The sequence below is a fragment of the Abramis brama genome, assembly GCF_963993115.1.
Source record: "Abramis brama genome assembly, chromosome: 20".
NCBI classification, from domain to species: Eukaryota; Metazoa; Chordata; class Actinopteri; order Cypriniformes; family Leuciscidae; genus Abramis; species Abramis brama.
This window is the reverse complement of record NC_139982.1, coordinates 23,072,075-23,084,697: the sequence shown is the minus strand read 5'-3', so window position 1 is coordinate 23,084,697 and position 12,623 is coordinate 23,072,075. Positions and strand designations below refer to the sequence as shown.

General features: G+C 33.2%; 1 protein-coding gene across 5 annotated transcripts in view; it reads left to right on the top strand.

The window, feature by feature from the left end:
- The window catches only part of mical2b (microtubule associated monooxygenase, calponin and LIM domain containing 2b), a 45,726-nt gene extending 33,740 nt beyond the window's left edge, over positions 1-11,986 (top strand). For all 5 annotated transcript variants that reach the window (XM_084094726.1, XM_084094723.1, XM_084094725.1 and 2 more), the window contains 11 exons: positions 956-1,064; positions 1,370-1,446; positions 1,615-1,683; positions 3,235-3,344; positions 3,538-4,348; positions 5,627-5,700; positions 5,840-5,929; positions 6,175-6,268; positions 9,243-9,342; positions 9,425-9,498; positions 11,678-11,986. In XM_084094726.1, coding sequence (XP_083950852.1) covers positions 956-1,064; positions 1,370-1,446; positions 1,615-1,683; positions 3,235-3,344; positions 3,538-4,348; positions 5,627-5,700; positions 5,840-5,929; positions 6,175-6,268; positions 9,243-9,342; positions 9,425-9,498; positions 11,678-11,862 — 1,793 coding nt within the window. In that variant the 3' untranslated portion in view covers positions 11,863-11,986. The remainder of the gene's footprint in view (positions 1-955; positions 1,065-1,369; positions 1,447-1,614; positions 1,684-3,234; positions 3,345-3,537; positions 4,349-5,626; positions 5,701-5,839; positions 5,930-6,174; positions 6,269-9,242; positions 9,343-9,424; positions 9,499-11,677) is intronic.
- Positions 11,987-12,623: the final 637 nt, after the last annotated feature.

Here is a 12,623-nt window from a genome sequence, read left to right as displayed (position 1 = left end):
CTTTTACAAGCCATTGAAATAGTCAACTAAAGCCTGACTGTAACATTTTACAAGTTAGAAATTAGTTAGAAATGTTCTCTTCTAGGGACATTTATGTGGTATATAATAATAATATTAATAATAATAATCATATTAATAATTATTATTATTATTATTATTATTAATACCATATTATTATTATAATAATAATAATAATAATAATAATAATAATAATTAAATTATAATTTTTAATATTTTATTATTTTCATTTATTATTACTACATACTAATAACAATAATAATGTAAATTTAATAAAGTAACTAAATTAAATTGATTTGAAGGTTATGTTGTAATAATATTGAGGATGTAAATTAATAAATTTATTATTGTTCATAATAATAATAATAATAATAATAATAATAATAATAATAATAATAATAATAATAATAATAATAATAATAATAAAACAATAGGGTCCTCTCACCATCGGTGCTCGGGCCCTAATAAAGTAACTTAATGAATTAAAATAAGATTTGAAGATTGCATTTTATTATTAATAATTATCAATAAAATGAATGTAGTATTATTATTATTATTATTATTATTATTATTATTATTATTATTATTATTCAGTATTGATGATAATGATAATAATGATAATAATAATAGTAATAGTAATGGTAATAATAATAATATAATAATAATAAAATAAAGCTTTATTTATTTATTATGTGGTATTAATAATAATAATAATAATAATAATAATACCAATTCAAATTTAGTAATTTAATAAATGTATTAATATTAATAATAATAATAATAATAATAATAATAATTAGTTGTTGTGCTGGTGATGTACAAATATTTTTAAGGTACGTAGTCATTTCTCAACATAAAGAGCATGATAGCAGAAGTCCGGTTTCTGTTCTGAATTGAGTTTTTCATATGTGTGTGTGTGTGTGCGTGGACCCCTCAGGAGCCGAGTCAGACTCCAGAACTCAGAAGTGTTTGTGGAAGCCCAGCGCTCCGGCTGAGAGTGCAGAGGTGCCGGCCCTCTCAGACTCAACAGAGCTCATAAACATGAGGTCGGTTCATAATACTCACGACAAATGCGAATGTCTAATCATTTACCATGGACAAGGAGCTATAAAATGTAGACTCGTATACTCCAGTCACGTCTGCTGACGGCCCATATGAGACTGAGCGATACTCTTATTTCATTATTTCCACTTTATCATGAACATTTTTAACTTTAGCATTAATAATAAATAATAATATTAATTATAATTAATAAATATTATTTTTTTATTCATGATAAAATTATAATTTGTGTGAAAGCTAAAAACATCCCGTCTAATACTGCATGCCTTTATGTGCATATTTTTTGTAGTGAAGCCAAAGATTCATGTAAAAAGCCCGATCCTGCAGATTCTGCTCCTGCATGTCTCGATTCTCAACTGCAGAAAGGTCAGTGAAAAGCTCTGGATGTTAGTTATATTTTCCTCACATTTCCCCTTTACAATAGCCCCAAAATGTTTTTAGACATGTATAAGTCACACATTCAAAGGATAGAATAGTGAGCTATTAAATAGTGGATTTTTGGAAGCGTTCATTCTGATGTCCTCTTTTCATCAGTGAAACACTCCACTGCAAAAGGAGAAATACCCAACAAAAACAACCTCTGGAGGAAGAAAATTCGATCCAGTAAGTATCATTCTTCCAGTGTTCCATGAAAAAACCTTCGAACACAGCAGAAGTGTGTTCCTTCCCCTTGTGCTTGTGTTGTCAGCCACGATCTTAAACTATAGGTTGAGTTATTTTTCAGCTCAAGGTTTTTGAAGAGCTCAGAGTCTCTGTGTCTCGACTGAACGCTTAACCTTGCTTGTTGTAATGGCTGTGATGTCAGGTCCCACACGTGCACTAATCTGATTCTGAATTCATGTGTTTGTTAATCCTCACTGGATTATTTTCAGGCGTCATACATGTTCTATTTATAAAAGCTAATGCTGCTTTTGGTCACGCCTGAACACATGTTCTTCATTATTAGAGCTCAATTTCTTTATATTTAGCTCTGAAGTAAATGACTGATCTGAAACCAAAACTCTGAAGCAACTCTGAAGGCTGCAGTAGAGAAATAGTTTGTGAAAACTTTATATAAAACTGTTTTTTTTTAAATGCTGGTCATATCCACCCTCTTCTCTAGAGGGCGCTGCTGGTCTGTTTCACATCCATTGTTTCAGATGATACAAAAGCAATTACACTCTGTTCTGCAAATTTTGAGTGTTGTAGTTAGCATAATTTAGCCATCATTTACAGTGTCAGATTCCTTGCAAGCATGGCCAACTTGGCCAAAATAGATTCATTAAAATTCTGAGAGTAATTAACCAGATTGAATGCTGAATTTCACTCATTATTTTGTTTCTAATTTTAAAAAACATTTGACTTAATAATAATAATAATAATTAAAATAATATGATTACTATTATTGTCATTTATCATTCTTTCATTTAAGAACAATTAAATTATAAAATAATTATGATTTATCAACAATAGTAATTATATATATATATATATATATATATATATATATATATATATATATATATATATATATATAAATATATATATATATATATATATATATATATATATATATATATATATATAGTAATTTTAATTATTATTTTTATTTATTTTATGAATTTCACTATTGTTTCTCATTTTTAAAAAAGTTTTATTATTATTATTATTATCATTATTATTATTATTATTATTATTACATGATTTAACAACAATAATAATGATGATGGTAATAATAATAATAAATTATTAATTTATTAACTTGGCACTGAAATAAATTTTAAAGTGGGTACCATTTCTCAACATAGAGAGTATGATTAATAAAAATAATATTTAATATTCATTTGTTTGTTTATTAACTTTATTCGCTATTTATAACTATGTACTGTTTCCAAATTTAAAAAAAACCCACTGAGTTATTATTTATGTTATGTGGTTTAATAACAACAATAATAATTTATTATGAATTTAGCTATGAAAAAAAGTGTGCTGGTGATGTATGTACAGACATTTTTAAGCTAGGTAGCCATTTCTCAACATAGTAGAGTAATAGTAGTAGTAGTAGTAGTATCTATTCATTTAACCATTATTGATGTTTTTTATTACTATTAATAATGTTGATTAGATCTGTGATCACTTCCCAAAGCTCTTTTGTGTCATCATTTCCTCACCCAGCCCTGCCCCTCGTCCTGCTTAAGAAGTTTCACCGTGGGAAACCAGACGATAAAACCGAAGCCCCCGTCAAGGAAGATGGAGACTCAGACTTTGAGGAGATCCATGAATCTGTAAACAGATTTTCATTCACTTTTTTTGTCTGTCATTCTGTGTCATCACGTCTATCTCCGAATGATAAGTCATTGCATCTATTAGGTGGTTTCTTGCACTAAATTGCCAAAACAGTGTATAAATTGTTTGATTTGTCACTGTTCTTAAGTTCCTATATCCATGAGGTGTTAAAGATAGTCTTTTCTCACACAGCTCTCCCCAACAAAGCCTGCAACACAGACTACAGAGTCTGACTGCCCCGTACTGGAGGACAAGAACTCAACAGCTTTTGATGAGATCCCAAAGATCCCTCTATACCGCGCACATTTTCATCCTGAAACCCCAAAACCCAGCACTTCCTCTCCAGAGCCTGTCGTCCCAGCCGTTCCCTCAGAGGCGAACTCCTTCAGCCCCAAGAAGAAGCTCACGTTGTCTTTATCCGAGAAGGAGAAGCTGCTCAACTGGGAATTACCCACACCTGGAAAGCCCTCAACTTCTGAAGGGGAACAACATGACAGGACCTCTACGAATCCTCGAAACGATCAACCAGAACCAGAAGCTCCACCGAAACCAAGCCATCCCCAACCTGAGCCCACTCCTCCACTCTTCGGCTTCCAACAGTGGGCCAACAGTCTCCGGAAGTCCTTCTCCTCCAACAAAGGGAGCAACCCTGCGGTCCTCAGGAGAAACCGGCCTTTGAAAGCCAGGCCGTTGTCTGAGGGCTCCTTCAACCTCAGTGGCTTGCTTGGCAGCAGTATTCAGAGCAACCAGGATGAGGAACACAGCAGCGTGTCTACGGATGAAAGTCAGTCCAGAGCGAAGACTGGAAGCGAGCTCACGACGTTACTGGAGCAGGTGGCTCTCGGCTCCAAGAAGGGCACAAAAGATGACATGGCCTCCTTACCTCCCAGAAAACTCAATTTCTTCTCCTCCCTGCGCATTAAGAGGAGCGAAGGAGCAGATAAGAGCAAAGGAGACGACCAGAAAGACATCTTGACCATTCTTTCCAGGTTTAGAAGCAAAGGTAATTGCAGGTTAAAGTGCTTTAATGGTTTTCTGCAGTTATACTGTCATACGCCCACCCCACGCGTGTCACGTCATCTCAGTACACCGAGAAAGTAGCTCAGGCTAAAAAGAAGCTTTACTCATGAAGAGTTAAGCTGAAAGTTTGTTTATAATAAGAAAAATTGACCATGGATAACTCAAAATGGCAAACCTGGTGCCTCGAGTCGCATTCATCCGCATGAAGCACAACCAAAACAATGTTCTTCCACAAAATCCTTTTTTTTTTAATTGCTAGAGGGACTTGGATGAGTTATATAGTGTAGCTTTAAATAAATCTAGTGTTTTCTTGACCCTAGACGATTAACATCAGCACTCGTTCTCACACGCTCCTCATTTCCAAGTGATAAGTCACATGACGTATGGCGCGTGCACAAACACATCGCGCTGCTTGTGTTAACTTCATTGTTATTATATGCAGTGCCGTTATCTCCTGTATTATAATCTCCCACCAGCTTTCATTATATTCCCTGCATGCAATAGTCAGGCAACTGTGAAACACGGCACTTTAATCTTGTGATGCATCAAAACAATATTCATTCCACGTTGTTGGCAGCACAATGATATAGTGATACAGTTTCATAAATGTAATTTCAAACAATGGATCGATTCTGATGCACAAATCTGGTTCACGTACATTCATATTCAGCATAACATTATTAGAGTGCTGCAGGGAGGACGTACTTTTGTAGGCCAAAACTCAGAAGAAAGTTAGCATTTCAGCACTTTTTATGTTATTTTATACTACTACTACTATTATTATTATTATTATTATTATTATTATTATTATTATTTAATCATCATCAGCTGATGTTGGATTTATTTATTCATTATTTATTAACTAATATTTAAATGTGCCTTGACCTAAAATAATTAACATTGTTATTATTATTATTATTATTATTATTTAATGATTTTCAGCTGATATTGTATATTTATTTATTTTTTATTTACTTATTTATTGACTGATAAATCCCTTTTTTTTTTAAATGTGCCATGACCTAAAATAGTAATTAACATTTTGTTTTTATTGTTATTTAATCATTATCGATTGATTGATTGATTGATTGATTGATTGATTGATTCAATTTTTAAATGTGCCTTCACCTAAAATAATTAACACTTTGTTGTTGTTGTTTCAATCTGCTCTTATTTGTTTCTTTTGGTATTGACTGATAAGTATCAGTATTGACTGATAAATCCCTTGACCTAAATTCTAAAATAAAATTTGTATCCGCAGCTTCTGCTCAGCAACCACAACAACAGGAGTCCAACTCGTCCAGTGAGGAGGACCACGAACCAGACTCACAAAGGGTAAACATCACTTCTCAGCACTTCTCTTAAAGAAACAACTAATGTTATTGCAACTATGTGTGCAATCTTCTACAAATTCTACAAAACACAAAGCCCATTTTGAACCATTACGTTTTTTTGCTCATTATTTGCTATAAAGACCCGCAGTGGCACCTCACAGAAGAAAAAGGAGAAAACCGCAGTCCAACAAACCAAGAGAGATCAGCTGAAAAGACTTCACAGGGCTCAGGTATGCCACACACACACATTAATATTTCCTAAATGAGTCACCAGAGTCCTAATGTAATCAATAAATATCAAGCTAGAGTGATAACCCTTGTTCAGCATAAGACTTATTTTTGCGTCAGATCTATCCTCTTTCTGGGGACATTTTCCCATAGATTTCACTGCAAAATATGCTTTAGAAACATACATATGAATTGCATATATTCCAGTTAATCAATGTATATTGGGTTTGTCTGGTGTGATTGTCAGCAAATCCAAAGACAACTGGAGGAAGTTGAGGAGAAGCAGAGAGCTCTGGAGGAGAGAGGTGTGGCTCTGGAGAAGGTCCTCAGAGGAGAAACTGGTACGGAATATTCTAACACAGTCACACATTTTTACATCTGGAAATATATTATTTAAAGTGCCTCATTATCAGACCCGTTGTCCTTACATGTCCCCCGTCTCCACCCACTCACTTTGTGATGGTGATATGATTATTTAAAGGGGTGTTATGACACTTATGACTTGCATTTCGGTTGCTGACAGCTATACAAATGAAGCACGCAATGCCGTTGGCCTATCAAGCATGCAAACTTGAGAAATATTTCGCAGTCACGAACAAGATTTCACAACCTTATTCCATAGACTTGTTCTTGAATTCATTATTATATCATAGTAAACTCTATTGGTTATGTTTTACCCTGTTTATTTCATATGCCGCGCAGGAAGTCAGCAGGGAGTGACTAGATAGGGTGTCTCTGTGTGGACTTCCTGTTTCTCTTCTTAGATTGATTTGATGATGACAAACTAAGACATTTTTAGGGTTAGGGTTAGATGCATATATATATATATGTGTGTATATATATATATATGTGTATGTGTATGTGTATGTGTATATGTATATGTATATATATATATATGTATATGTGTATTTTTTATTTTCAGATTTAATTTTTTTATATTAATGTTTTATGTTATTGTGTATGTATTGTCAATGCATTGTGATTGTCCATAGAAAGATTTTGAAGCACAACATAAAACTACGTGAAGACTAACCCCGGATCTATATGGCATATACACAAAGACAACAAATAATGCAAATAAACTGCTGCCTTATTGTTTGACTTTTTTTAGAGGGGGAAAATTAGAGATTCAAATAATAGTGATTTGCATTCAAACTAAATGGCCATTTAGAATCAAAAATGATATTGAAATGACTGCAGAGGTAATGGGTTCTGTAAATAGGCCTAGAAAGGGAAAAGTGCCTCCGAAATGAGTTGAAAATGTGATGTTTCATTATTTCGGTGAATGTTGATCTACGTGGGGATTATTAAAGGCAACAAGTCGTTCCGATGAAAAAAGCCAAATCGCGGCAGCCTTTTAACATGCTGCATAATGAGTTTATAATCATATTTTGAAAGCTTTAAGCTCTAATTATAAGGACTGTAAATTGAATTTTAACATCTCCTAGAAATCCATTTCTCCTGCTTCTTCATAGAAATTCCTTTTTTGTCATCCTAAAACCTAGACAGGTATTGTCAGATATTAAGAAACCGAATGAAACTACTAATGCACTAGGAAATACTTTATTCCTAGACCTATAGTTGAAGGTTTCCATACTATTATTGCATAAAGAAAGCAAATAGTCCTGGCCTGGCCTCTGTCTTCCACAATGCTACAAGGATGCAGGCGGTACAGAAGACGTCCCTTTTGTAAAGTGGACAGCACGGATACAGTGTGTCTTTTATCAACAGACTTCATTGAGGGCAGCAGAATTAATAAATGCATGGGGGCGAATCTTTTGTGACCTGCCACAATCCATTGTTCGCCATGTTTACGTGTCTTTGTCAGGATAATTGTGTTAAGATGAGGGGCTGTGGGGTGTGCATTTTTTGATGAATAGGTTCTTTGTTAACTGACATTTGCGGCCTCCAAATGGATGGAGAGTGGAAGTATGTAGTAAACAATGCTCTGAAACTGTCAAAGTGGGAGACTAACATTGTGGGACTATATTAGACAATTAGCTACATTTTAGTATTAATGTAAGCAAAAATATTTATAATGTATAGAAATTGCTTTGTGCAAGGACAGTCTTCATAAATTCTTTATTTTATTTTAAAATATGTATTTATTTTTGTATTGTTTTATTTTATTAGTATTTGAATATTATAATATATTTTAATATATTATGTTTTATGTATCAATAATATATATAAATACATGCATACACGTACAGTGGTGGCCAAAATTATTAGAACGGTAAGATTTCTTAATGTTTTAAAAGAAGTCTCTTCTGCTCACCAAGGCTTCATTTATTTGATCCAAAATACAGCAAAAACAGCAATATTGTGAAATATTTTTATAATTTAAAATACCTGTTTTCTATTTGAATATATTTTATAATGTAATTTATTTCTGTGATCAAAGCTGAATTTTCAGCATCATTACTCCAGTCTTCAGTGTCACATGACCCTTCAGAAATCATACTAATATGATCATTATCATTATATCATTCTAAATCCTTTTTCAGGATTATTTGATGAATAGAAAGTTCAAAAGAACAGCATTTATCTGAAATAGAAAGCTTTTGCTACATTATCACTACCGTTCAAAACTATGGGGTCAGTTTTTTTTTTTTTTTTTTTTTGGAAAGAAATGAAATAAATTAATAATTTTATTTAGCAAGGATGCATTAAATTGCTCAAAAGTGACTGTATATACATTTATTATGTTGCAAAAGCTTATTATTTCAGATAATTGCTGTTCTTTTGAACTTTCTATACATCAAAGAATCCTGAAAAGAAATTGTACACAACTGCTTTCAACATTGATATTAATAATAATAAATGTTTCTTGAGCAGCAAATCAGCCTATCAGAATGATTTCTGAAGGATCATGTGACACTGAAGACTGGAGTAATGATGCTGAAAATTCAGCTTTGATCACAGAAATAAATTACATTTTAAAATATATTCATATAGAAAACAGTTATTTTTAATTGTAAAAATATTTTACAATATTGCTGTTTTTGCTGTATTTTGGATCAAATAAATGAAGCCTTGGTGAGCAGAAGAGACTTCTTTTAAAACATTAAAAAAATCTTACCCTTCTAATAATTTTGGCCAGCACTGTATATATAATTTATTTTTTTACAGTAATCACAAATGACTGGAAAATGACTTATTTTTCATCAGAAGCTTGACTCATATCGTACACTGTCAATCAAATGTTAAATTCTAATCGTATTAAAATTTGGCAACATCACAGGGCTGAGTAGTATTAGTTGTGTTATAGCAGATGCCAGTGTTCAGTAAATTTGGTCTATCTCGTGTTCACAGGCGACGACTCCACAGATGAGACCGCGCTACTACAAACCTGGTTCAAACTGGTCCTGGAGAAGAACAAACTGTCCAGATATGAGTCTGAACTCATGATCTTGTAAGTACTGTGACTCTTCTAGATTTTTATCAAGGTTTCTGTACAAGTCTTGTACAAGTCTTATACATGCTCTTGTCCCTAGTGCTCAAGAACTGGAGTTGGAGGACACTCAGAGTCGGCTACAGCAAGACATGAGGCGGCGAATGAACACTGAAGGTGGGTTTGTTACCATATATACAGTACACTACAGGTCAAAAGTTTGGAATAATTAAGATTATTTTAAGATTATCAGCGCATTAGAATGATTTCTGAAGGATCACGTGACACTGAAGACTGGAGTAATGATGCTGAAAATTCAGCTTTGCATCACAGAAATAAATTAGATTTTAACCCTTTCACGCATAGTGGTCACTACAGTGGACAGCTATTAAAAAAGCATTTTCTTGAATTTGCACGGGTTTTTATGGCAAAGTTGCACATCTGCCTCTTCATTGGACCCTGGCGCATCATCCTATAAATTGCAACCAAGTGGCAAGGCGTTGTTTCGATTTTTTCCCCCTCCAAACCAAGATGGCCAAGGGTCAGTCAGACATGCCAAGTTGCTCCGGAATATCCACCCATTCCTTCTATCCTAGGAGACTCTTATAGGTAAAAAAAATATTGCAGCATCAAGCAATATCTAATGAGTCATATCACGGTAAAATTTTCCAAGTTTTGATTTTAGATTGAGTGAAAACTCTGATTAATCACATGTCCACTGTAGTGGACGTCATACATCAATTGCTATATTTCAGCTACAATTCATAATTATAATGTGAATATTGTTTTTGAAATTTAAAACTTAAAAACTTAATCTGCAGTGACTTTTTTTACTGTAAATAAATGTATTTGTATTATTAGAATGTAATTTTCATTGACATCAAAAAAAGTCATGTGATTACATAATGTATGACTCTTGTAATGCATTACTTGTTAGATCAAAAAGTAATCTGATTACGTAATGCATGTTACTTGTAATGCGTTTCTTTACTCATAACATCAAAAAGTAATCTGATTACGTAATGCATGTTACTTGTAATGCGTTTCCTTACTCATAACATCAAAAAGTAATCTGATTAGGTAATGCACATTACTTGTAGTTAATTACTTGTTAGATCAAAAAGTAATCTGATTAGGTAATGCATGTTACTTGTAACACATTACTTTACTTGTAACATCAAAAAAGTAATCTGAATGCATTATGCATGTTACTTGTAATGCGTTACCCCCAACACTGATCATTTCAGATGAGATTGAAAAAACGTATCGCTAGGTTTTCTCAGAGGAGGGCTATGATAGAAATGTGCATGTCCATCTTGAACATAATCAGAATTATCAGCTAATAAGGGTAAATCTCCATACTCTGGTGCACTGGAGAGAGCATCTGAGTGGTGTCCACAGTTGTACCTTGACAGACTGTAGAAAATTCTGATGAAATCACGTCCTCATGTTCTGATATCAAAGATACGCGAAGTGCAACTTGTATGAAGCCTTTGCAATATTTTGCATTTATATTTTTTGTATATATTTTATAGTTTTCACATGATTTGATATAATTGTATTGATTAGTTTGTTAAATTCACATACTTTGTGTTTGATTATTGTCTTATATTTAATATAGTATATCTTAAGTTTAAACCAACCGCATGCTGTCCACTCAAGTGGACATCTGAAGATCTCTTTGAAAAATATGTAAAAAAATAAAATAAAAATCAATTCTTGTTTTTCATGCCCTTAGAGCAATAAAAACACATAGGAAAAAAATCCTGACTGAGGTTATCATAATTCATGCATGAAAGGGTTAAAATATATTATAATAGAAAATTATTTTAAAATGTAATAATATTTCACAACATTTTTGTTTTTATTGCATTTCTGATCACATAAATGCAGTGAGCATGACATTTTGAAAAAAGATAAGGTTGAGGGTTGTCAACTTTAGATGTATTCCACGTTAAAAGTGAAAACATTTAGGTCTGTGGACCAACTTTTCGGATATTAGATTAGATAATTGGTTAGTTAGAGTGAAAACATATTGTAAGTGGAAGCGCATTTACTTGTGAACAGGAATTGATAGCTGGAGAGGAAGGTGATAGTGGCTTCATTTGCAAGTCAATGGTTGGTCCCTCAGCCTCCGGCAAACACACGTTTATTTTAATTCTTCATGGTGGTGAAGCTCACTGTTTACCACTGAGACATGCAGCGTTAAGCCACAGAACACAGAGGTGTCATTGTGTAATAATTATGGTTATCATACATTCAAAAGCGATTAAACCTTGTTACATGGTGAATGTTATGTGGACGATATTTTACTTGATTATCGATAGGCCTGTCTTTGTATTCCCTCCATATCCAGACTGCGAGAAGAGTGCGAGCGAGCTGGCGGAGGAGCAGAGCCTGCTGGTGGAGATCATGAAGGTGGTGGAGAGAAGAGATAAACTGGTCAGTCTTCTGGAGGAACAGCGGCTGAAGGAGAAAGCTGAGGACCGGGATCTGGAGAGCATGATCCTGTCCAGAGGCTATCAGTTCCACTGGACCTAAACTCCTTTAGACTGAGAGAGAGCATTATTTGAAGATCTTGAACAGACTGCAATACGCTTGTTTATTCAAACCCAACTGAATGCTGCCTTTTGTGTTCTTCAAAAGAAATAAACCCTAAACCAAAGCATGTGTCTCTTTACTAACTGAAAATATTTCCAAACACAAAGTTGCACAGGTGAGAGGACTGACTACACATTTTGTTCACACTGGTGCGATGGGATTTATATAGTTAAAGCAGTTTAGTTTTTGATTTATCTTCCTGTTCTGTTAAAATTCTTAATGAATGTTTGTTCAGTTCTTCAGTGAATATTCCAATAGATGCCAAAGTTTAATGGCAGTGATGAAGTGTGTTTGAGTGTTTGTTTCTATCACACAATGAACAGGATATCTTAAGTGACCTTTAATATCAACTATTTCTGAAGTCAAACCAAATGTCATTGTTTCAAGAAGTTGAGATGACATTTGTACAAATGGCTCTGGTTTTAATCTTGTCTGTCTGTTGCTTTGTGTAATTTATTTAATAAATGTAAAAACAATGAGTTGGCTCTCCTTTTCTCTTCACAAAACAAAACAAAACTGGAAACTAACACTAAAGTTATTTGTAAGAATATTTAAATTTCTGTATTTTATCAAATATTAACAGGAAAGATGTACATTTTAAAAATGCTTGTTTTCTGAAAATTATATAATAGCTATAAATAGTCCTATATAAAATAATTTTAGTTTCATACAATAAAATGTTAACTTTTGATTTATTTTGT